The sequence below is a fragment of the Geotrypetes seraphini genome, chromosome 3 (genome assembly GCF_902459505.1).
Source record: "Geotrypetes seraphini chromosome 3, aGeoSer1.1, whole genome shotgun sequence".
Lineage (NCBI taxonomy): Eukaryota > Metazoa > Chordata > Amphibia > Gymnophiona > Dermophiidae > Geotrypetes > Geotrypetes seraphini.
Window position 1 is genome coordinate 266,067,336 of NC_047086.1, and position 25,935 is coordinate 266,093,270.

At 46.2% G+C, this 25,935-nt stretch overlaps 1 protein-coding gene across 7 annotated transcripts in view; it reads right to left on the reverse strand.

Moving 5' to 3' along the window:
• ARID4B (AT-rich interaction domain 4B) overlaps positions 1–25,935 on the reverse strand; it is an 852,780-nt gene that overhangs the window by 33,271 nt on the left and 793,574 nt on the right. For all 7 annotated transcript variants that reach the window (XM_033937320.1, XM_033937318.1, XM_033937319.1 and 4 more), the window contains one exon: positions 1,265–1,411. In XM_033937320.1, coding sequence (XP_033793211.1) covers positions 1,265–1,411 — 147 coding nt within the window. The remainder of the gene's footprint in view (positions 1–1,264; positions 1,412–25,935) is intronic.

Consider the following 25,935-nt stretch of genomic DNA (forward strand, 5'->3'; position numbering starts at 1 on the left):
TGTAGTCAAGGGAAATACACAATTTGTTTTGGAAGACCATTGTCTCAGCCTTATTCCAAATGTAACTACTTACTTTGGATTTGAACACAGGGCTGCCCCTTCCCCTTGTTAAGTTTTTTTATTTTTCCCTTAACTGTTACATATACAAAGATCAAAGCTCATCATACACTGGAAGTGCTTAAGTACATGTAAACCCTGGCCTCCTATGGCTGGTTATGTGCATAGGAGGCAGGCCAGAAGAACACTATCAGGTAAAAAGAGGGTAAATAGGACAAGTAGAAATTCTCCTTTTACCAGTATATTCAGGGTTCTGGGACAATTATCTCCAGAGCTATATGCATAGAGGTAGCCAGCTGCTTAGATAAATTCTCTGCCAGCTCCCACAAAACTTTTAATCAAAGAGAGACAGGCTATTACTCCCTACTCTTAACACTTCACTCCAACTGAAATTCTCTCTCTCTCTCTCCATCAGCTAGACACAGACTGTGCTATTAGGAACAGCAAGGGGAAAATACAGTTATAATTGTGTATTTCCCTTGACTACAGCCACACAAAGAGTAGGGCTAATAGTCTTCCAAAACAAAGTGCAATTTATTGGTAAAGCACAGAACCATCCAATCCAATAAATTGGAATTTGTTTTGGAAGACCATTGTCTCAGCCTTATTCCAAATGTAACTACTTACTTTGGATTTGAACACAGGGCTGCCCCTTCCCCTTGTTAAGTTTTTTATTTTTCCCTTAACTGTTACATATACAAAGATCAAAGCTCATCATACACTGGAAGTGCTTAAGTACATGTAAACCCTGGCCTCCTATGGCTGGTTATGTGCATAGGAGGCAGGCCAGAAGAACACTATCAGGTAAAAAGAGGGTAAATAGGACAAGTAGAAATTCTCCTTTTACCAGTATATTCAGGGTTCTGGGACAATTATCTCCAGAGCTATATGCATAGAGGTAGCCAGCTGCTTAGATAAATTCTCTGCCAGCTCCCACAAAACTTTTAATCAAAGAGAGACAGGCTATTACTCCCTACTCTTAACACTTCACTCCAACTGAAATTCTCTCTCTCTCTCTCCACTGTTCTCAGGCTGAAAAAAAACTTTGAGTCTTTCAAAAGAGCCAATAGTAGCTCTCTCCCCACTGCCATGACATCAGAGTCAATACCAGCCCCCTGCACCTTGAAATCTATGAAAGATTCAGTGAACAGAAGAACCCCCCTCCTCACATAAGGTTTAATAAAACTTTTCTAATACCAACACTTACTTTCTGCATCTTTCTTTTTCAAGCGCTTTCTCCTTCTTTCAATAGAAGCCACTTCAGATTTCAAAGACAAGTAGTGTTTTCTGATTTCTTGCAGTTTTTCTTGCAGGAATGCTATGCGTTCAGTACTTGCCATGTTTTCCAGATCAGCTGAAAGTAAAATAATTCATATAAGAAGGTGCAGAACTTTGCAAAGCTTTATTTACATGTTGACTCCATGAGGATGGAGTTAAGTAACTCCTTAAGGAAACCAATTGTTCCCCTCTGCATTTTATGACATGTGAAGGGGCACTACTTTCCATATGACGTCAAATCCGAGTTTGGACGTTTTGTGAAACATGCATAAAAAATCCAGTGTTAAACGTCCATTTTTGAAACAGAAAAATGTTCATCTTTATTTTTGAAAATGGCTATTTCTTAGATGTGTTTATCCTCAGTTCATCTATCCTTTTGAACCATTTATGTAAAAAACATGTCCAAAACAAAAATGCACAAAGCAAGCCATTGAGATGTAGGAGGAGCCAGCATTTTTAGTAGACTGGCCACACATACATCCCCGCAGAGCAATGGAGCACTGCAGTGAAACATAGAAACATGATGGCAGATAAAGGTATACATCTCAGTATAACATCCTTATAGTATACTAGTCTTTAAGCCCGTTACATTAATGGGTGCTAGAATAGATGTGTCTGTCTGTCTGTGTTTCTTTATCTCTCTCTCCTTGGCCGCTGTCAGTATCCTTCTATCTCCCCTCCCAGCAAAGCTATCTGCCCCCAGCACACACCTCCCCCCCAAAGCAGACCCCTTTCCCTCTCCCTAACTGTCTCTCCATGGCCCTCTTCTGTCTTCCCCCCAGAGCAAAGCTGTCTGTCCCCAGCACTCCTCCCCCAAAGTAGCCCCCTTTCCGTCTCCCTAACTCTCCATGGCTCCTTCTGTCTCCCCCCAGCACACCCCTGCCCCCAAAGCAGCCCCCTTTCCCTCTCCCTGTCTCTCCATAGCCCCTTCTGTCTTCCCCCCCAGAGCAAAGCTGTTTGCCCCAAGCACACCCCTCCCCCCAAAGCAGCCCCCTTTCCCTCTCCCTATCTCTCCATGGCCCCTTCTGTCTCCTCCCAGAGCAAAGCTGTCTGTCCCCAGCACACCTCCCCTCCAAAGCAGCCCCCTTTCCCTTTCCCTCTCCCTCTACCCCTGGCTCCCAGTATTAATCCCCTTTTTACCCTCCCTCCATCCCGGTGATTTCTGGCCTGCTCCTCTTCAAAGCAGCCTGCGATCATGGTGGCCGGCTTTAGCGAACCTAGCAGGCCGCTCTCCAACTCGGTAGCACGTTCCCTCTGACGCGATCCCGTGCATCAGAGGGAGCGTTCTACTGAGGTTGGAGAGCGGCCTGCGAGGTTCTTTAAAGCCGGCCACAATCGCAGGCTGCTCTGAAGAGGAGGATCAGTGGTGGCAGCAGCAGCAGCGGCGAGTGAGGGTGGGAGGTGTATTCCCTGCCGAGGACGTGGGCAGGGAGAGAGCACAGTCGCGCGCCTCCAGCCCCTGCAAGCACCATGAGGTGTCAAATAGAATACTGCCACAGAAGCACACCTCACGGCGCCAGGAATCACAAATTTTCAAGAGCGCATGCGCGCTCTAGGGTTTTATTATTATAGATGGTGAGCCCTCCAAAACCCACCCAAAACCTAATGGGCCCAACTGTACAGCACATCAATAGCTCTTATGCCTGCAGGTGTCACCTATATGTAGATACATGAGATTTGGGTTTTAGAAGTCTCTCATAATCCACCAAAAGTGTAGTAGTTAGAGTGGGACATAGTCCCATCTCTATAGTCATAGTAACATAGTAAATGATGGTAGATAAAGACCTGAATGGTCCATCCAGTCTACCTAAAGGTTACATGCATTATAAATTCATGATTAAATTGTCTTATATTTCTGGACTATAGAATTCTGCCCCGCACAATTCTTATGTTCCATCTACTGGTGTTGCCGTTGAAACTTACTCCAGCCTATCTAAAGCATCCCAAATTACTAGAATTCCCAAAGCCCTCCCCATCCCATCCTAAACTGATTAGCCATATACAGGATCCTGCCCATTTCTGGCCCTAGTTCTTCAATTTTTACCCTTCACTTTCTGATAAGAGATCCTATTTTTTGTCCCAAGTTTTCTTGAATTTTGACACCTTTTTGAAATTCCAGGCATCCACCACCCTTTCCATGAAAAATAATTTCATAGTAAATGAAGGCAGATAAGGAACTATGTGGTCCATCCAGTCTGCCCAACAGCCACTTTCATTCTCAAGGCAGCAAACCAGTAATTATTCATTTTACTTGCTAAGGTTCAGTATAAGATGCCTTCCCCCCCCCCACCGAGATAGGTAAGATCTGTACTCAGATGATTTGAATGTGGTATACAATACTTATAATTGCTCTTGATCCTTGATCCTTTTTGCAACAAATGGAACGGAGACCGTAGAAGTCTGTCTATGGCTGGTGTTGCCGTAGCAGCTAATTCCAACCCCCTGTCCCCAATCTGTCTTGCCATATACTTGCTATACAAAATCATCAAAGAATATGGGGAGAGGAGGACACCTCTTCCCATATATTTAAGAAAGAGGGAAAGGAGAAAACAGTTGAGTGTGTGAGACTTCAGTATCAAGGAACTGAAATACGCTTGTAACTCTCAATCAGTGTCCCCCCAGGCTGGCAACTCTCATGAAGACTATTCAAGCCCGAGTGAGTTCGTCCGATACATCATCATGTCTCAGTTATGTGTAGTGCAATTCCACAAAAACAAATCAAATAAATCAAAAAAAGCTGTGAAAAAACATAAATGTGAAAAAATATTTCATTCATCTCCCTCTTTCCATGTTCCCGTATTTCTAAGCTGTCATTTTGATATCCTGTTGGGACTGTTCCTTGTTACAACAAAGTTTCAATAAAGTTGCACTGATGATGTTTTCGCATTGCCAATGGTGTGTTGCCTTTTCGTGGGACTTTTTAATCGGTGCCTCATTGTTCAACTGCCATTAAAGCTTTTCAATGTGTGGGCTATATAGGGAGTAAAATCTCTTCATTTTTGAACAGACTCTTTTATTGCTAAGATTGTTTCATTATCAAGAGCATGCAATGTTTTGAAAGATTTCAGTTGGAGGTGGTTTGGTTCCTGAAGAAGATAGCGAAACAGAGCTCTGTCGGGCATATTACGGACTTACCTTAGAGAAATCATGGACTTTTAAATTCAGATAAGTTGGATTTTTTCACATTATATATTTATAGTGATACATTGTGCTGGAATATTGATTGGACTTAGATTTTTGAATTTTGAGGACTTATTTATGAAAGGGAGATGAATGAAAGATTTTTTCACATTTATGTTTTTTCACAGCTTTTTTTGATTTATTTGATTAGTTTTTGTGGAATTGCACTAAACATAACTGAGGCTTGAAAAGTCGTCATGAGGGTTGCCAGCCCAGGGGACACTGATTGAGAGTTACAAGCATATTTCAGTTCCCTGATACTGAAGTCTCACACACTCAGCAGGATATACTGTTTTCTCCTTTCCCTCTTTCTTAAATATATGGGAAGAGGTGTCCTCCTCTCTCGATATTCTTTACTGATTTTGTATAGCTAGTATTTAAGACTTCAGCATTTTTTTTTTTGGGGGGGGGTTGTTTTAGCCTTTGCCATATACTGGACACAAACTATAGAAGTACATCCAGCATCATCTACCTTCCCCATTGCTGTGCTTCTATTTAAGCACCACTCCTGTTCTTGTTCAGATCTTCGGCAGGAAGCCTTGCCCACCGGCCTCATGAAAGCAGCTCCTCTTTGGTTCTTTAAAGGGCCAGAAAGATGGAATCCCCCTGGCAGCCAAGCACAACATGGTGAGAAGGGAGCAGCCTTTTGGCCCCCTTACTGCACCAGTTTAGATCTTTGGTGGGAAGTCCTGATCACTAGCCTTGTGGAAGCAATTTCTTTTTGGCCCATTAAAGGCTGCCAAGAAGGTGGACCTCCCGCTGGCAGGACCCAGTGAAGAGCCATGCCAAAGGGCCCTTTGAACAGACCAAGTGGAATACTATAGCTGGACCTTGCTAGAGCCTCCAAAACCCCACAGAACCAACAAAGTTATGACTTTCCTTATATCTCCTTTGGTTTGCCTTAGTTGCTTGGGTATGCTCCAAAGTGTTGTTAAGAAACTTGCTGCTTTATAAACCCTTGACTTTACCTAAAGTACTGTTATGGAATTAACAATGAAGTAGGATTTAGAAGTGTACTGTTATACAGACCTAGGATTTCCCTTTCCCTTTTGATTTTCCATTTTATGTTCTTTCCTATTCTTATATTGTAGTTCTTCCCCTTTTTTTACTATTGTAACAGTAAGTCTCCAGTCCTTGTTTTGTAAGCCTATAAATGTTGGTCTTTATAAAAAGCAAAAAGTAAACCTATTGGTTGTATTTTATTGTTCACTGCCTTGAAACTTTGTTTAGGCGATCAATCAAATTTTTAATAAAACTTGAAACTTATAACCAAAACCTTGCTACTGCTGCTATAGTCCTACATCTCTACACTAACTATTTAATGCCAATGTCGTGAATTCTATTCTCCTATTTCTTGGCAACAATTCTACATGCCAAAATGTATTCTTCCATCCCAGGCATCATAGATCAGGGCAGATATGGTGACCGGTGCCACCTCCCCTGCAGCAAATCCTTAACTCTATCCCCACCACCCCTATCTCAACAGCACCCAAAAGACTCAAAATTGCCCTTGCAAATGCAAGATCAGTAAACAACAAACATGTCATTCTAAACCAGGGGTGTCCAACCTGCGGCCCTGTGAAGTATTTTGTGTGGCCTTGGTCAAGGGCAATGCAGTGTTTTCCTCTGCTGCCCCCGGTGTTTACTGTCTTGCCGGCTCTCTCCTCTGTCTTGCTGCAGCGTTTGCACGTTTGTGTGGCCCCAGAAAATTTTTTTTCGGCCAATGTGGCCCAGGGAAGCCAAAAGGTTGGACACCCCTGTTCTAAACGATTTCCTCACAAACAATAATTGGGACATCTTCCTAATTACTGAAACTTGGCTCAAAAACACTGGGTATGCATTTGCCCGCCAGGATACCAAGTGCCAACTTGCTCAAGCATGGTCACTAGAGGAGGATGTGTAGCCACTATCATTAAATCCAACCACAATCCAAGATTAATATGTGCACTCTAAACACACTAGATTGCCTCACTCTAAATGCACTAGGATGCCTCATCTTCTCAGCAGGTCATTACAGAGATCTCACCTTCACCCTGATAAACAGAGCACTCCACTCTCCAATGCCTATCTTAGATGACTTGCTATCCATCTTTGGCAAAGTGATCATCATCTACAACCAGATCATCATACTAGGAGACTTCAAGTTCACAAACTACCAAATGAGACCGGATCCCCAGTAAACTTCATTGCATCACTATCAGACCTATGCTTCCATCAAATAGCCCCTTCACTGACCCACTCTGAGGGCCATATCCTAGACCTAATCTTTATTCAAAAAGACACATTGTGTACCACAGGAACTTCTAGCTGTTCCATGAAATGAGTACCCTGGTCTGACTACCATCTGATCACATTCAACAACACGTACACAATGAAACAACTATCAACCAAGAAGCAAACCTAACCTAAGAAAATATATGATAACAATACTATCAACTTAGGGGATCACTCCACAGGCCTTTCCAACCTAGTGGGAGCATTAAAACCCAATTCCAAATCCATTGACAAGGCTGCCATAGACTGGCACACCGAGGTAAGAGCCCTCTATGAAGATCTAGCACCAGTCAAAGAGATCAAATACTATCCTCACAAACATTCCTCCCCCTGGTTTACCGACAACTTAAGAACCAAGAAGGAAAGCCGAAAGAAAATGATACAAATCCAGGCTTAAAAGTGACAAAACCAGCTGGAGGAAACCGCATGAAAAATATAAACAAGCTACCCTAGACACAAAAAAGATATACTACTCCCAACAACTACTAAAGACCCCTAATAGATCAAAGAACCTTTTTGAACTAACAAAAAAAATATTCACAACATTGCAAAGAGACAGCCAAAGCCTTAACTCTGAACTAGCTAGCAAAACGATTTCAGATTATTTCGCTGACAAAGCCAATACCATCTCCCCACAACCCAGAAAGGATACTTAAACCTACAACTGGAAATCTAACTCACTTTGAAATTGTCTTCCATGATGACCTGACCTCACCAAGATATTAGACTCTATTCACCCTCCCAGCTCCATCCTTGACCCCTGCCCTCCACACCTCCTAGTGGCTGTGAAAGATGCCTTCGTAAACTCCATCCTTCCTCTCATCAACACCTCTCTACAATCAGGCTTAGTGCACAAAATCTGGAAATCAGCAATCATTAGACCAATCCAAATAAAAAAACATACTCGACCCTAGTGTGTCCAGTAGTGCTGCCCGATCCAGGAAAAAAAATTTTGATTCGATTCGATTCAGCCTACTGAATTGGTTTTTCAATTTGATTCGATTTTCCTGCCCAATCGGGTGTTTTTTTCAAACATCCTGGTGGGTTTATTTTATAGCCTCTTCACCCCTTTTATAGCCTCTTCATCCCCTTTGCCTTCTCCTAACCACACTGGTGCTGTGGTGTAAACAAAATAAACAAACAAAAAATACTTTTTCTCTCTCTCTTAAATCCTAGCTCACATTTGCGGTCTAATACCAGCTCTGGCAGGATACATGTTTCAAATCTGACATATTGTAATCACAAAAGGGAAAACAAAATTAGTTTTTCTACCTTTTGATGTCTGGTCATTCAAATCTTGTTAGTCCCAGGCTCTGGTTGTCTTCTGATAACTTACTAGCCAGGGTCTTCTTTCTTTCTCCGTTCTAACCATCCATCTGCCATCTCTGTCCTCCCCTTCCGTTTCCCTTCCCTCCCCCAGAGGTCTGGCATCTTTCTTTTTTTTTGTCTCCATCCACAGATCCATCTTTTCTTAACTATCTTTTCATCCAGCATCTCTCCCTCCTTCCCAACCACCCCAGGGTCCACCATCTCTCCCTTTCTTTTCCCAACTACCCTCCTATCCAGTGTCTCTATCCCCCCCTCCACACCTTCCCTTGTGTCCAACTTCTCTCCCTTTCTGTTCCTTCCCTCCCTAAATCCCATTGTCCATCATCTCTCTTCCTCTCCTCTATTTTCAGACCCATTATTTCTTCCACCCCAAAGTCTGGCATATGCACGTGTCTTTGAACCCCCCCTTCCCTCCGTGTACTTCTACACCAGGGCCCCCTCCCCTGGTCTGTCTCCCCCATTTAAGGCCTGCACCTCCCCATGAAGGCCTGATACCCCTCAAAGGCCTACATCCCTCCCGAAGACCTGCCTGCCTACCCCCCCGAAGGCCTGTCCCCCCCCTTTGAAGGCCTGCATCCCCCCGAAGGCCTGCCTGCCTGTCCCCCCCCATTTGAAGGCCTGCATCCTCCCGAAGGCCGGCCTGCCTACCTGCCTGTCCCCCCTTTGAAGGCCTGCATCCCCCCGAAGGCCGGCCTGCCTGTCCCCCCCTTTGAAGGCCTGCATCCCCCCCAAAGGCCTGCCTGCCTGTCCTCCCCCTTTGAAGGCCTGAATCCCCCCCGAAGGCCTGCCTGCCTGTCCCCCCCCCCCGCCTATCTCCTCTGAAGGCCTGTAACCCCCCTCCGAAGGGGTACACCCCACTTCCAGAAGGCCTGCTGTTCCCCCTGGCCTCCAGAATCAATCTCCCTAACTTCAGCAGCCTGCAATAAGATCGCTGGTGCTAGTGATCTTTGCAAGCTGCTTAACAGCTTCGGAGCGTCTTCTCTCTGCCGCGGTCCCGCCCCTTCTCTGAAGTCAGAGAAGGGGCAAGACCGTGGCAGAGAGAAGACGCTCCGAAGCCGTTCAGCAGCTTGCAAAGATCACTAGCGCCAATGATCTTAATTGCAGGCTGCTGAAGTTAGAGAGATAGATTCGGGAGGCCAGGGGGAAGACGGAGAGTACAGCAGCGGGTAAGCCACTTCCCGACTGACCCTCCCCACTCACCCTCTAAAGCAGGAGCGGCAGGCCAGCAAAAGGCAGCGCTGCCGCTCCTGCTTTAAAGGGCGAGTGGGGAGGGTCAGTCAATGAATCGGGAGGCCAATTTTTTGGCGGGGTAAATCGATTCGAATCGATTCACCCGAAATGAATCGGTGAATCGATTCGAATCATGCAGCACTAGTGCCCAGCAACTGTAAACCTGTCTCCAAACCTACCCTTTTATCACCAAGATCCTGCAAAAACTGTGCTTAACCAATTACACTCTTTCATCAACAAATAGCTCTATCCATGCACCAATTGGGATTCCACAGTACTAAACCTTCCTTCTCGACATCATTGAAGACTGCTGGAAATGCTTGGATAAGGGTAATGATGTCTTTCTGGTTCTACTGGATCTCAGTGCAGCATGCAACATAATTGACTATCTTCTCCTCATAACACAACTCTCCGAAACTGGCATTCGAAATACTGCATTACATTGGTTCACTTCCTTCCTAACAGATCCCAAAGCGTACTACCCAGCGCTGCCCTATAGAAAACAAAACCAATCACCAATCTACTATCCCCTCTATTTTTTAATCTCTACATTAGACCTGTCCTAGACATAGCCCACAAACACCAAATCCAGATTCACTCATTCATTGTTGACGTCCAACAATATCTACCATTGGGAGAAATCCGCGACTCCCAGATCACAAAACTCCTAAACTGCCTCTCAGAAATCAGAAATTGGCTATCAACAAAGTGCATCTAAATGCCTCCAAAACAGAATTCCTTTGGATCTGCAAAGAGCACTGCACTCATCCCTCTCTGCTCTGGGAATCAACTACCAAAACTGCAAAAGACCAAGCATGCAGCTTAGGGATACTTCTCAACTCCAACTATCGATTTCCAACCATATCTCTCAGGTGGTCTCTACTACCTGTGACAACTTTGAAAAATAAGGAACTACTTCTCTGAATCTGATCACCCAATTTCTCTATGCCTTTATCCTCTCCTGCATGGACCACTACAACGCGCTATACACCGAACTCACATAAAAGAATATACAGCATATTCAACGTGTACAAAGCACAGCAATTAGACTTCTAAAAAACCTTCACATCCATGACACCCTATCATCAGCCCACTGGCTACCCATAGCCAAATGCTGCATCTTCAAGGTCTTGATGCTAGCGTACAAATTCTTGCACAACAGACTGATTTTTGGAAAGAACAAATTCGATCACATCGCCTCTGCTGAGGAAACTACATTGACTTCTGTTTCAACTGAGAGTTCAATTTAAATGTACCTGTGTTTAAACACTATGAGATCTTCTGGCATGAGAACTCATATGAATAAGCTCTCTTTTCCATCATTGAGAGGAATCAAGTCCATTAGTAAAATTTCACACTCCTTTCCATACTTACTAACTGCGATATGGAATGGACTACCTCCTCAAATTAGATCGTGTTTATCTCTTCAGATCTTTCACAAAACCTTAAAAACCACTATATTTCATCACTTTTTAGGCAATAGCTCCAATGAATGTTAATGGATGTTTCTTTGTGATCTAATTACATTATATTACATTACATTAGAGATTTCTATTCCGCCATTACCTTGCGGTTCAAGGCGGATTACAAAAGAGTTATAGAAAGCAGATTACAAAAGAAGATATATGGTCATTTCCAGGGGAGATAAAGAGTAGATTAGGTAGTTTCGGGGAGGCGGGAAGAAGGAAGGAACTTGCAGTATTAAGACTTTTTTAGGGATTTCTTGAAGAGTATAGTCTTTATTTCTTTTCTGAACATTTTGTAGTCTGGGGTCGTTATCAGTAGGTTGGAGACTTGGTTGTCTAATTTTGCTGCTTGATTGGCTAGGAGGCTATCATATAGCTTTTTCTGTTTAACTTCTTTGATTGGAGGGTGTTTGAATGGAGTATGAGCTTTTCTGTGCCTGGTTGAGATAGTTTGGATGAGGTGGTTGTTCAGGTAGGTTGGGCTGTCTCCGTTAATAGTTTTAAATAGTAGACAGTAGAATTTAAATAGTATTCTTGCCGGAATTGGAAGCCAGTGCGAGTTGAGGTAAGCCTCTGTAATGTGGTCGTGTTTCCTCAATGAGTAGATGAGTCTCAGCGCTGTGTTTTGAATTGTTTGTAATTGTTTTGTCATTGTTGCAGGGCATGGGAAATAGAGAATGTTGCAATAATCTAGTAATCCTATGATTAGGGATTGTACTATGAGCTGGAATTGTGTTCTTTCGAAGAATTTTCGAACTTGTCTTAAGTTTCTCATAACTGTGAATGATTTCTGTATTGCTTTATTTATTTGTGGTTGCATGGTGCAGCATCAGTCTATCATCATTCCTAGTAGTTTTAGGGTGGGTTGAATTGGGTAATTGATTGAGTTGATTTCTATATTGGTTATGGTTAGGGCTTTGTTATTTTCAAGGAGGATGAATTTTGTTTTGTCTGGGTTCAGTTTCAGTTTGTAATCTTTCATCCAAGTCCCTACTGTTTCTAGTGTTTGGTGTAGTGTGTCTGTCAAAGAGGGCTTTGGTTGATCAAAAGGTATGAGAATGGTAATGTCTTCTGCGTAGTTATAGGAGGTTAGTCCTAGTTTGTCCAGGCTGGCACCAAGGGAGGCAGTTTAGAGATTGAAGAGAGTAAGGGATAGTGGGGATCCTTGGGGTACGCTGCAGGGGTTGGAGCATGGTTCTGATTTTTCTTTATCTGATTTTACTCTGTAGGTTCTGGATTTTAGGAATCCTTCAAACCATGAGTATACTTTGTCCAAATTTGCAATAGGATGTTATGGTCCACCAGGTCAAATGCTGCGGTCAGGTCCAGTTGTATGAGCAGCATTTTTTTTTTCCTGTGCTGAGGTGTTGTCTAGCTGTGTCAATAAGGGAGCCTAATAGTGTATTTGTGCTGAAATTGGTTCTGAAGCCAGATTGCGTTGGGTGGAATATGTTGTGGTCTTCTAGACAGTTTGTGAAGAGTTTGGCTACTAGTTAGTTTGACATAGAGAGGTATTGAGGCAATGAGTCTGTAGTTGGATGGTTGATCCATAGGTCCTTTAGGGTCTTTTATGATCTGGGTGATGATGATTTTGCTAACGTCAGTTGGGAAAAGGCCTTCTGTGAGCATGATTTGTACCCATTGTAGGAGAAGAGCACGGAATTTTGTGTTGGAGGTTTTTAAGAGATATGGTAGGCAGTGGTTAAGGTCACAGGATGCGTGGCTGTACTTTCTGTAGAGTTTGTTGAGTTCTGACCATTGTATATTGGGGAAGTGGGACCAGGTTCTGTCTGCTGCAGTTGATTCCTTTTCTGTGGGATGTATTGTGAATTCAATTAGGTGGGTTGGGGTACCATTGAGGGTGGCTCTGGCATTTGTAATTTTGTTCTTGAAGTGTTCAGCTAAGAGGGTGGCTAAGGGGGGGGTATTGTTAGTGGTCAGTTGGGTTTGGTGTCAGTTAGATCTTTTACTATTTGAAATAGTTTTTCGGTGTCTTGGGTTTCTATGCCTATTAGGTTGGTGTAGTGTGCTTTTCTCTTATCCTTTAATTGTAGTTTGTATTGTTTGTTAATTTTTTCCAGGCAGTTTTCGTATGATCTAGGTTAGTTTTTCTCCATTTTCTTTCTAATTGTCTACATTGTCTTTTGAGTAGGAATAGTTTATTAACAAACCACTAGTCTGATCGTCTGCTGGTTCTAGTTTTGGTTTTCAGTGGAGCTAGTTCATCAAGGGTGTTATTGCTCAGTTTGCTCCATTGTGAAATGAAATCCTTGGGGTTGTTTGTATTCCTGGATTGTTTCGTCTATTTTAGTCCAGAATTTTGTAGGTTCAATGTGTCTGCGTGAGGTATAGGTTACTTTTTTGGATTTTGGTATAGTTTTGTTTTTGGTCCAGTTGATGCTGAAGGAGTATGTGTAATGGTCTGACCAGAGGGATCGGGACCAGGTTCCACTAGATGTATGAATTTCTGATAGAGATGGTTGATGGGTCAAGAAGGCTGCGATGCCAAATTGGTGACCTTTCTCATGAGTGGTTTGTGGGTTTAGAATTTGGAAAGATAAGGCATTGAGAAATGAAAGAAAGTTATCTACTTGTTTGGATGAATGGTCTTCAAGGTGTAGGTTTAGATCTCTTAGGATTGGATTATAGGTTACTGTTAGTGAATTTTGGTATATGACATTTTCAAATTCAGATCTTATTGTGGTCCAGTTTCCCTGTGTTATGTAGCAGAGCATGCAGTTTAGTGAATTTTGGTGCCTGAGAGTTGGCAGGCTAGAAGGTCCATGTATGGGTGGATATTTTTTCTAGTATATTTAAGGTTAGGGAGTCTTTGATTAAGATTGCTAATCCTCCTCCTCTTTTTTTTCTCTCTGCAGACCACTTTTATTTTGTATCCCTGTGGGCAGACTTCAGTTATTCTGGGATCTGTGTCTTATGTTAGCCAGGTTTCTGTGAGGAAGAGGCAGTCCAGGTTTTTGGTTTTTATCCGTTCAGTTTTTAGGCCTAAGGCTCTGATGTTTAAGTAGGCACATGTAAGTGTGGTAATCTTTGTTTGATAGTTGTGAGTTGTTTTGGGTAGATGAGTGATTTAAGGTGAAGGTGAAGTTTGGTCTTGGGGTGTGTTGATCTTCTACCGCATGTTGGAGTGATAGGATGTTGAATGCTGGTTTGGTGGTTCGAACTTCTGTCTATTGAGATTCTCCTGATTGGGTGGTGGATTTTGTTTGTAATTGAATTAGAGGGTGTTTGGAAGAGGTTGTTTGCTACTGCGTTCCAGCTGATTATAAGAAGGGTTATCAGTAGTGTGATCTGGGTATGCGTTTGTGAGATTAGCTTTATTTTGGAGGCTGGGGAGGTATTAGAGGAGGTGTGGTTCTCGGTGATTAGGTTGTTGTCCATGCATTGTATCTGGATGGGTAGGGGTAGGAGTTTTTATGGTGGTGCTGTGGGGAGACTAATTGGGAGTGGAGGTTGTAATTTAGAGTGGGTTTTGAGGGGATTGTATAGCCATATTTAGGTGGACGCTAGGTCGCTTCGCAAAGGCGCTCTCGCTAAGGCAGGCACCTTTGGTGCTGAGCCTTTTATTGGTTCAGCGTTGTAACGTCGGAGGATGGGGTGGAGTGCACTCCCACGCCCGAGGAGTCCCTCAAGCTGCTCCTGGTCCGAGGCGAGAGTCAAAATTATCAGGGCCAAAGGAAAAGTAGTAAGAAAACTTAAATTAAATTAAATTAAAAAGAGTTTCCGCTGAGCCTTCCAGAAGAAAGGCATCTGCTTCAAGATGATGAGAGTATTGTCTGGAACAGAATTGAGGCAATTTGAGAGAGATGAAAACAGGTCTATCTGAGGAGTCCCTCCATAGGGAGAAGATGTGGCGCAAGACTTTGAAGTTGAGAGTCCACTCGTGTGGTCAAAGAAATCAGCTGAGCTCATCTGCTAGAGTGTTATGTTTCCCTTGAACATGTATGGCTCTGAGGAATATGTTTCAAAGAATTGCCCAGTTCCAAATGTGCTCGGCTTCTTTACACTGAGGAAGAGAGCCTGTTCCCCTTTGTTTGTTGATGTAGTACATCACTACTTGATTGTCCATTCGAACGGAGAGAGCGGGAACTCAAAGGCCTTGAGCATGCGCAGATGCTCAAGGCCCAGCAAAAAGGATTGCAGATCTTCGGGCACTGGCATGTCCTGTGCGTTGGTGCCGGTGCCGGGTGCCAGATGGAGGGTAAGCGAAGCGTTCGGGTGGGTGGGGGATGCCGGATCACGGCGTGGGGGGTGCCGGATCGCATGGGGGATGCCGGATTGTGGCGGGGGGTGCTGAATCGCGTGGGGGATGCCGGATCGTGGCGGGGGATTCCGGATCACGGGGGGGGGGGGGGGGGAATGCCTATGCCGGTTCTCGGGGGGTGGGAACGAATCAAGCGAGTTTCCCTTACTTTCTATGGGGAAACTCGCTTTGATATACGAGCAATTTGGTTTATGAGCATGCTTCTGGAACGAATTATGCTCGTAAACCAAGGTTCCACTGTATTCTCAATGTCTACTATTAAATCTCTGTCCATTTCTTCCGTCTGTGAAAGCCTGTATATCACACCAATGTAAATTTTCAGTATTCACCATTCCCTCTTTCCAAATTGATCCACAGTGCTTCTTCCTTGCCCTGCAGATCCTACAATTGTGTGGCTTTAATATAATCTTTAACATATAACGCTACTCTCCCCCCTCCTTTTCTTCCTACCCTGTCTTTCCTGAACAGATTATAGCCCGGTATAACTACATCCCATTCATGGTTCTCCGTAAATCATGTCTCCATGATCACCACTATATCCAACTCATCTTCTTCCATCACAGATTCTTGATCCAGAATCTTGTTTCCCATACTTCATGTATCAGTATATACTACTTTCCAGATATTGCCCCCTTTTCCCATCAAGCATCCAGTGATTTACTACCTGAGAACTTATACTCACCAGGGGGCTTTGATCACCCTGCCCCATCACTTCTAGTTTAAAACCATCTTCAGTAGATTAGCCAGCCTGCTGCAAAAGACACTTCTTCCCTTCTTTGATAGATGCACACCATCCCTGCTCAGCAACCCTTGGAAAATCATCCAATGGTCCAGGTAGCCAAAACGCTCTCGACGACACCATCCAGGTAGCCATGCATTCACCTCCAGGAGGTGTTCTCTGCTTTATCAGTGCGGGGAGGATATTGAATATTGTTGGTTACTAGGTCATGCGGACACACACTGCACTTGCCACATTTTTGATGTCCAATATATACTGAAGCTAAGAATGAGGGCACCAATTTCTCTTTAAGGTTTTTGTTTCTGGAGAAAGCCATAACCAATCTTTTGCCCTTAAAACATGAATGTTTAGCACAACTTTCCTTACCACTGGGGAGAGGCGGTTTGGCATTGCTGGACCTGCGGAAATACAATGTTGCCTGTCTCCTTCATCACCTGGTCGACTGGATCAAGAATACTACCTATTATACTCCTGTATCCCTAGAACAACAACTGATGGCGCCTACGCATTTGTTGTATTATCTCCATGCAAAACGACCCTATCGGATTTTTCCGACTCGTTCTCATCCTTTGTTGAAATCTATGCGTCAATGTTGGCAATGGTTATGCAAACGGATGCAGGTGCCTTTTACTTCTACAGTGCTTTTACCCTTGTGGGGAAATCGGGACTTGGATCTGGATGACTCTAAGATTTATTTGAGGACTTGGTCGACCAATGGCCTTTGTTATGTGCGGGACGTGGTGACAGCACAGGGCCTTCCAGTTTCCTTCCCTGATCTCCTGGCTTGGGGTGTTGTACAGGCTCGGGATTGGCTTTCCTATGGTCAAGTCAGTCACTATCTGCACTCCCTGGATCGCTCTACTTTGCATGAAGATAAGGCGGGCATGGTTTGGGAGACTTTGACCCTGTCACGTTCGACCAGTATGAGTATCTCCTTTCATCAGATCAGCTTGGGCAGTTTTTCGGCACCTTGGAATTATGATGCAGTGGCTGTTGTTTGGAATCTGGACCTTGCCTCTACTGAGCAGATCACTGGTGAGGATTTGCGTCTCCTCATGCAACATCTTCAGAGACTGACTCGCTCGGTGGTGTTGCAGGAACAGCACTACAAATTCTTGTTGAGACTTTACATTTCCCCATATAAGGCCTTGGTGGCTGGTATTGCTACTCATGCTGAATGCCCTAAATACCGTTCTGCCCCTGCTGGTTTGTTTCATATGTTTTGGTCTTGTGACAGAATACAAACCTTCTGGTCTTTTGTTGGACTTCATCTACAGACGATCTTAAAGAAACGACTTCCCCTTGGAGCGAAGGTTTTCCTTTTTTATCACTTTACCTCTTTGGGACTTTCTAGGGGTAATTCCCTGTTGCTGAAGAAGGCTTTTTTGTTATTTCGTAAATGTATCCTCTTGTTATGGAGGCAGGCCGAGGTGCCTACCCTCACAATGTGGAAAAATGAACTGTTTACTTTGTTGAAGTATGAATATTTGGATACTAAGAAAAGTGGCCCTGGTCAATGGAGGAAATTCCGAGCGGTTTGGGCTCCGGTCTGGGACAATTTGTCTCCGGGTGCCCGAAGTGCTCTTCTGAATTTCTGACACTGGAGTGCTTGGGGGGTGAGGGGTGGGGTTGGGGGGGTTTGGGGGGTGGGTTATTCTTGGCTTTTGCTGAGTATCTTTTGTCTCCGCGCAGAAACCACGCGGTAGACCCTTTTGTCTTGTGTTTTGATTTGTTCCTGGTTCTTTGTATTCAGATTGTGGTTTACTTCTTTGTATTCTTCTTTTCTTAATAAAAGAAAATTTAAACAAAAAAAAAAAAAATGAATGTTTTTCCAGAATATGCCAATTTTTGCATATAATTCTCTAGACATCATGAGCCAAAAAGGAATATCTTAGAGTACACACTAGGTCTGGTGCTCATCTCTCAGTCCTGGCAAGAAGTAAAGTCTAAATCATCAAAAGGTATTCATTCAATATATCCCACTATCTGAGACTGATTAAGGCAGGGTCTTAATACGGAGAAAAGGCATCAGTGTTCCCTGAGAACAAACTCAGGGAAACTACTATGACAATTACTAAGTTGTCATAGAGAGCACATCCTCGGTCATAGAAAAACTCCGTTAAGGTGGGCAGACTAGATGGGCCGTGGGCCCTTATCTGCCGTCTATTTCTATGTTTCTATGTTAAATATTTAAATATATTAACAAAGTCTCTTCAAATAGCAATGCTTGTGACAAAAAAGGAAAAGCACCTTGCACTTATCTCAATAATATCCTCAGATATTGGAAATATCACTGCTGCTCAATAGAACACACTTTCCCGGTGCAGAGATTCAATTCAGTGTAATGAAAATCTTGTAACTCCCATCTTATAACTCCCGACAGGCCCTGTTTCGCAATTGCTGCTGCTTCAGGGGAATTGATTTGAAAACGAGCTACTGCTTCAAAAATCTTTTTAGAAGACTTTCATTACGCTGAATTGAATCTCTGCACCGGGAAAGTGTGTTCTATCGAGCAGCGGTGATCTTTCCTATATCTGAACATTGAAGAGACTTTGTTAATATATTTAAATATTTACTGCATCTTAACGGAGTTTTTCTATGACCAAGGATGTGCTCTCTATGACAACTTAGTAATTGTCATAGTAGTTTTCTGAGTTTGTTCTCAGGGAACACTGAGGTCTTTTCTCCGTATTAGGACCCTGCCTTAATCAGTCTCAGATAGTGGGATATATTGAGTGAATACCTTTTGGTGATTTATTCTATTTGTCTGGTATTCTGCTTGTGTTGCCTTTATTTTTTGTCATGAAGTAAAATCTCCCATTCAAATGAATTTGCCTTAAAAAAAACCCAGCTTGGATGCATCTTTTAGGGTAACCACGATATAAGAATCTCTCTGCTAGCTGCTTTGACTGTTCATTAAATTCACTATCATGAATACAGATTCTTTTCAAGCGAAGAAATTGGCTGAATGGTAAATTCAGCCTCAGGAATCATTGAACATAAGAACATAAGCAATGCCTCTGCTGGGTCAGACCTGAGGTCCATCGCGCCCAGCAGTCCGCTCACGCGGCGGCCCAACAGGTCCAGGACCTGTGTAGTAAACCTCTATCTATACCCTTCTATCCCCTTTTCCAGCAGGAAATTGTCCAATCCTTTCTTAAACCCCAAAACTGTACTCTGCCCTATAACGTCCTCTGGAAGCGCATTCCAGGTGTCCACCACACGTTGGGTAAAGAAGAACTTCCTAGCATTCATTCTGAATCTGTCCCCTTTCAACTTTTCCGAATGCCCTCTTGTTTTTTTATTTTCTGAAAGTTTGAAGAATCTGTCCCTCTCTACTCTCTCTATGCCCTTCATGATCTTGTAAGTCTCTATCATATCCCCTCTAAGTCTCCTCTTCTCCAGGGAAAAGAGACCCAGGTTCTCTAATCTCTCAGCGTATGAAAGGCTTTCCATCCCCTTAATCAGTCGTGTCGCTCTCCTCTGAACTCTCTCGAGTAACGCCATATCCTTCTTAAGGTTCGGTGACCAATACTGGATGCAGTATTCAAGATGCGGACGCACCATTGCCCGGTACAGCGGCAGGATAACTTCTTTCGTTCTGGTTGTAATACCCTTCTTGATTATACCTAGCATTATATTCGCTCTCTTAGCGGCCGCTGCGCATTGTGCTGTCGGCTTCAATGTCATGTCCACCATTACCCCCAAGTCCCTTTCTTGGGTACTCTCAGTCAATAACATCCCTCCTATCATATAATTGTACCTCGGGTTTCTGTTTCCCACATGCAAAACTTTACACTTCTCAACATTGAACTTCATCTGCCTCTCTCAGCCCATTCCCCTAGTTTGTCCAAGTCCCTTTGCAATTCTTCGCATTCCTCCTTCGTCCGAGCTCCATTAAATAGTTTGGTGTCGTCCGCAAATTTTATTATCTCACACTTCGTTCCTGTTTCTAGATCATTTATGAATATATTAAAAAGCAGCGGCCCGAGCACCGAGCCCTGCGGAACACCACTCGTGACCTTCCTCCATTCCGAGTAGTGGCCCTTCACTCCTACCCTCTGTTTCCTACCTTCTAACCAGTTTCTGATCCATCTATGCACATCTCCGTTGTAGTCTAAATAAGAATTCCTATCTGTTGGTTTCCTATATACCTTGATGCTGAAGGAGTCTGAATTTTTCATAATTCACAGATCAAGAAAACTGATTTTCAATGGCTCATAAATGATTTTGAAAGACGAATGTCGGCTCTTGCAATGATATCCTGACACTGGTAAAGGAACCAATAAAGCTACTTTAAATGCTTTTTAACCTTGAGTAGTGCTCAGACTCCAAAGATGGATTGTAAGAACTCAATATGGGGACAAGCCCCTGTAGAGATTCTTATGGTATCTATCATTGCACCATATTATGGTTAAAGGTAGTTTAAAGTGCTATTTGAAAATTATTCATAATTCATTAGTCCATAAAGAAACGTAATGTCCAAATATAAATAAACTTCGGAGTTATAAATTCAAAAATAGACTTAGCTTGAAAAATATCAACAGCGTGAGTTCAGCTGGGTCCTGACGCGTTTCGCCACTCTGGCTTCCTCAGAGAACCCTTTTCCTTTTGCATTTTCCCCAGTCGTTTATATTGGGCTCTTGCAATGAGCCATGCATTACCAAAAATTCAGACTCCTTCAGCACTGCACTTTTGCCACTGTTTTTGGTTTTTCGGCTTTCCTGAAATGGTGCTTTCCATACACTTCGCATTATGCCATTTCTTAGTTTCAAACTGCGCTATGTTTTCCACTCCTTCATACCACAGGTTTCTCCATGCTATTTTTTCCAGCGTTTTTGTCACTGTTTTTTGGCTTTCCTGCTAAGGTGTTAACTTTTACACCATACATTTTCTTTATACTCAGTTTTCTTACTTTTCATGGCACTTTGGGTATTACGCTTATGTCACATGTTTCATATTTACAGAGATTTTTCTTTTATTTACCACTATGGAGATATTCCCAGTATAGCACAGTTACTTACCGTAACAGGTGTTATCCAGGGACAGCAGGCATATATTCTCACATGTGGGTGACGTCATCTACGGAGCCCCGGCGCGGACAGCTTTTCAAGCAAACTTGCTAGAAGTTTCAAGTTTGCACACTGCACCACGCATGTGCGTGCCTTCTGCCCACTAGAGGGCGCATCCCACCTCGTGGTCCTCAGTTCCATAACTAGCTTAGAAGCCATCCCCGGGGAGGTGGGCGGGTTGTGAGAATATATGCCTGCTGTCCCTGGATAACACCTGTTACGGTAAGTAACTGTGCTTTATCCCAGGACAAGCAGGCATGATATTCTCACATGTGGGTGACCTCCAAGCCAAACCAAAAAGGGCAGGTGGGAGGATGGCAATTTTAAGAAAACAGATTTTGTAAAACTGACTGGCCAAACCGGCCGTCACTCCTGGACAGAGTGTCCAGACAGTAGTGAGAGGTGAATGTATGAACCGAAGACCAAGTGGCAGCCTTACATATGTCTTCCATCGGGGTGGAACGGAGGAAGGCTATCGAAGCTGCCATTGCTCGGACCTTGTGCCCCGTGACTCGACCCGGGGGAGGAAGGCCAGCCTGAGTATAGCAAAGGGAGATGCACGCCGCCAACCAGTTAGACAGAGTGCGCTTGGAAACTGGGTGCCCTAATCGATTGGGATCGAAGGACAAGAATAATTGCGGGACCTTCCGATGGGACTTGGTGCGTTGAAGGTAAAATGCCAACGCCCTCTTACAGTCAAGCGTGTGAAGCGCCGTCTCGCCAGGATGGGAGTGGGGCTTAGGGAAGAACACAGGAAGGACAATGGACTGATTGAGGTGGAAATCAGAAACAACCTTCGGGACAAACTTAGGATGGGTGCGGAGGACCACCTTGTCATGATGGAATACGGTGAAGGGTGGGTCCGCAACCAAGGCTTGTAGTTCCCCAATCCGCCTAGCGGAGGTGAGGGCAATCAGAAACACCACCTTCCAAGTCAGAAATTTCAAGAGGGACTTGTTGAGTGGCTCAAAGGGTGGTTTCATCAGTTGAGCTAAAACCACATTCAAATTCCATACGACTGGGGGAGGTTTGAGCGGGGGACAAACCCTGAGTAATCCTTTCATGAAGCGTGTCACCAAGGGATGGAGAGACAGAGGGCGTCCATCCAGGTGTTGGTGGAAGGCGGAAATCGCACTAAGATGGACACGCACCGAAGTGGTTTTCAGGCCAGAGCGCGACAAATGGAATAAGTAGTCCAGAACCGAGGGTACCGGGGCCGATACCGGGTCCAGGAGGAAAGAAGAGCACCAGGTGGAAAACCTGGTCCATTTCTGCGAATAGCAAAGCCTCGTCGAGATCTTGCGGGAGGCTTCCAGCACTTCCCTCACTGATTGAGACAGGTCCGGAGGGGTCAGGGAACAAGAAACCAAGCTGTCAGGTGCAATGACTGCAGATTGGGATGTAACATGGATCCTTGATTCTGAGATAGCAGAGAAGGACCGACAGGCAGAAGAAGGGGTTCCCTGGCGCTGAGTTGGAGCAGTAGGGAGAACCAGTTCTGACGCGGCCACCGAGGAGCTATGAGAATCATCGTGGCCGTGGACGATCTGAGGTGTACCAACGTTCGCATGATCAGAGGGAAAGGAGGGAATGCATAGAGGAACTTCCCGTCCCAATCGAGAAGGAAGGCATCCGCCTCCAGACGATCCCGCGAGTACATCCGAGAACAATATAGTGGTAGTTTGTGTGCCTCCGGAGAGGCGAACAGATCTACCTGTGGCGTTCCCCAGCGAGCGAAGACCTCGTGCAGAACTGCTGAGTGTAGAGTCCACTCGTGGGGTTGCAGGAGTCGACTGAGTTTGTCCGCCAGACAATTCAGTTCCCCCTGGATGTAGACCGCCCGGAGGAAGATGTTCCGGGAGGCCGCCCACTCCCAGAGGCGAAGGGCCTCGGAGCAGAGGGGCCACGACCCCGTTCCCCCCTGTTTGTTCACATAGTACATTGCTACTTGGTTGTCCGTGCGGACGAGGACCACCTGGTCCTGTACTACGTGAACGAAGGCTCGAAGTGCTAGGAAGATGGCCCGAAGCTCTAGCACGTTGATGTGACAGCGACGGTCCTCCGCCGACCACAGGCCCTGTGTGCGAAGACCGTCGAGGTGGGCTCCCCACGCGTAGTCCGAGGAGTCCGTGGTCAGAACCTTGCGAAATGGGGGAGTGCGAAACATTAGTCCCGTGGACAGATTTGAAGAGTCTGTCCACCAACTTAGCGATTTCCGCAAAAGCGGAGTCACCGAAATGAGGCGCGACTCCGGATCGCACTCCTGGCGCCATTGTGATGCGAGTGTATACTGAGGGATCCTCAGATGCAGCCTCGCAAATGGCGTGACGTGTACCGTCGAGGCCATATGGCCGAGCAGCATCATCATGCGCTTGGCCGACACCCTTGGTAGTTGAGAGACCTGGCGGCTCATCCGTACCAAGACTTCCAACCGTTGGGTCGGAAGGTAGGAGCGCAGGCGCACCGTGTCCAGCACCGCACCTATGAATTGAAGAGACTGAGCCGGCCTCAACTGAGACTTTGGAAAGTTTATCTCGAATCCGAGGGTTTGCAGGAAGGCAATAGACTGTCGGGTCGCTGAGATAACCTCCTCCCTGGTCGGGGCTTTGATGAGCCAGTCGTCCAGGTAAGGGAACACGTGGAGCCCGCGAGACCTCAGGGCTGCCGCCACTACTACCATGCACTTCGTGAATACTCGTGGGGACGCGGCCAGGCCGAAGGGCAGGACTCTGTACTGGAGGTGTAGGTCTCCCACCTGGAATCGTAAGAATTTTCGGCAGGTGGGGTGCACCGGGACATGGGTATATGCTTCCTTCAAGTCGAGGGAGCACATCCAGTCCCCTTCCTCCAAGAGAGGATACAAGACCGGGAGAGATAGCATTCGAAATTTCTCCCTGGCCAGGCATTTGTTGAGCTTCCTGAGGTCGAGTATGGGGCGCATGTCCCCGGTCTTTTTTGGGACCAAAAAGTAACGGGAGTAAAATCCCGTCCCCCACTGGTCCTTGGGGACCGGCTCGACCGCCCGAAGCTTCAGGAGAGCTTTGGCTTCGGTCAGAAGGGTCGGTAGTTGCGACCGGTTGCACCAGGCTAAACTTGGGGGACTGTCCGGTGGTGAGGACACAAAATTGAGCGAGTAGCCTTCGGAGACGATCCGGAGCACCCAAGCGTCTGAGGTAATCGCGGTCCATGCCTTCCGGAAGGACCGAAGACGCCCCCCGATAGGAAGGGGTTCTGGTGAAGGTGCGGAGGGGAACCCGCCCCGTCCGCTCAGCCCGTCAAAAGGAAGGCGCGGGCTTAGAAGGGCCCTGCGCCGGGGCTTGGGTTTGTCCCCCTCTGCCTCGTTGAGACGAACGTCTCGGAGGCGGTCTTGAGAAGGACGGGGTCGACTTCTGGGGGTACCGGCGCGGCGGAGGCCGGAAAGGTTTCTGTGGCGGGGGCCTAGGTTTGGGGCGGACCAGGGATGCTAAAGAGCGTTCCTGTTCCGACAACCGTTTGGTCGCCGCCTCCAAAGACTCGTCAAATAACTCGGACCCCACACAGGGCAGGTCTGCAAGACGTTCCTGCAGGTTTGGGTCCATGTCGAGGGTGCGAAGCCAGGCCAAGCGGCGCATGGCCACTGCGAGGGCCGACACCCTCGAAACCAGCTCAAAGGTGTCGTACACTGAATGGAAAAGGTACAACCGCAATTGAGACAGGTTGGACATAAACTTATCGAATCCTGCTCTTTTGGAGTCCGGTAACGAGTTCCGATATTGAGGAAGGTCCTTCACCATCCCACGCAAGTAGGAGGAAAAGGTGAAGGAGTAATTTAGAACTCTGGTGGCCATCAGAGTGTTTGAATAGAGGCGACGGCCAAACTTGTCCAGGGTCCGCCCCTCCCTGCCGGGTGGAACCGCCGCAGAAACCCGTGAGGGCTGTGATTTTTTAAGGGCAGATTCCACCAGGAGGGACTGGTGGGAGAGCTGCGCCTTATCAAACCCTTTCGGGGGAATCGTCCTATACTTTGATTCCATTTTTGACGGGACAGACGTGCCTGTAAGAGGGCTCGACAAGTTCTTCAGCCAGGTCTGCAGGAGGACACTGTTGAGAGGGAGTCTAGGTACCTCTCTAGGGGGAGTGGGAAGGTCCTGTTCCTCTAGAAATTCCTTGGAATATTTGGAACCTACCATCAGGTCAATCCCCAGGGCTTGGGCCATGTCCTGGACAAAAGATGAGAAGGAGGACGGCCTAGCCTGGGGGGACGGGGTTCTCGACCGTCCCACCGAGGAGCGGGGGGAGGCCTCATGGGAATACTGAGGATTCCTAACCGATCCTGAATCCCAGGATCCTCTCTCCACGGCCCTCGAGGGGGAGGGTGAAATCATCCTCCTAGGGGAGTCCCTGGGGGAGGATCCCGGGGTCCGTGGGGTCCTCTCCCGTTTCCTCGGCGAGGCGGCGCGGGAAGACTTTCCCCGAGGTGAGCGGAGGAGCCTCGGATTATCGAGGCGCAACTCCGACACCTGCAGCGCCTCGCCCCCGAACGACGAGGAACGATCGCGCCGAGGCGAGCCCCGGGGTCGCTTAGGCTTCCTCGATCGGCGCCTCGTCCGAGGTCGCCTCGAGGGCGAGGCGTCCGGGGAAGATCCCGAAGCCGAGGAGGAAAGTCGGCGCACTCTGCGGAACTTTTCTTTTGGGCGGACACTGCGCTCAGGAGGCTCCCCCGAGGTCGAGGTCCGGGGCGGGGCCGAGACCGAGGTGGACGGGGCCGCAATACCCGAGACCGAGGTCGCCGAGGCCGGGGCTCCCGAGGTCGAGGGAGCCGAGACCGGGGCCTCCGAGGCCGAGGGCGCCCCGGCCGAGGTCGACGTCGCCGGGCCCGCAGCACGCTGCAGCACTTCCAGGGCTCCCGACAGCTCCGATGAGATCAAGGCTCGAAGGAGATCCTGGAAGGCCGGAATCCCCACGAAGGTGGGGAGTTCCGAGTCCGGGGCACACTCCCTGGAGGGCGACCTCGGTCTCGAGTATTCCCTCGGGGTGTGCGGAGTCGAG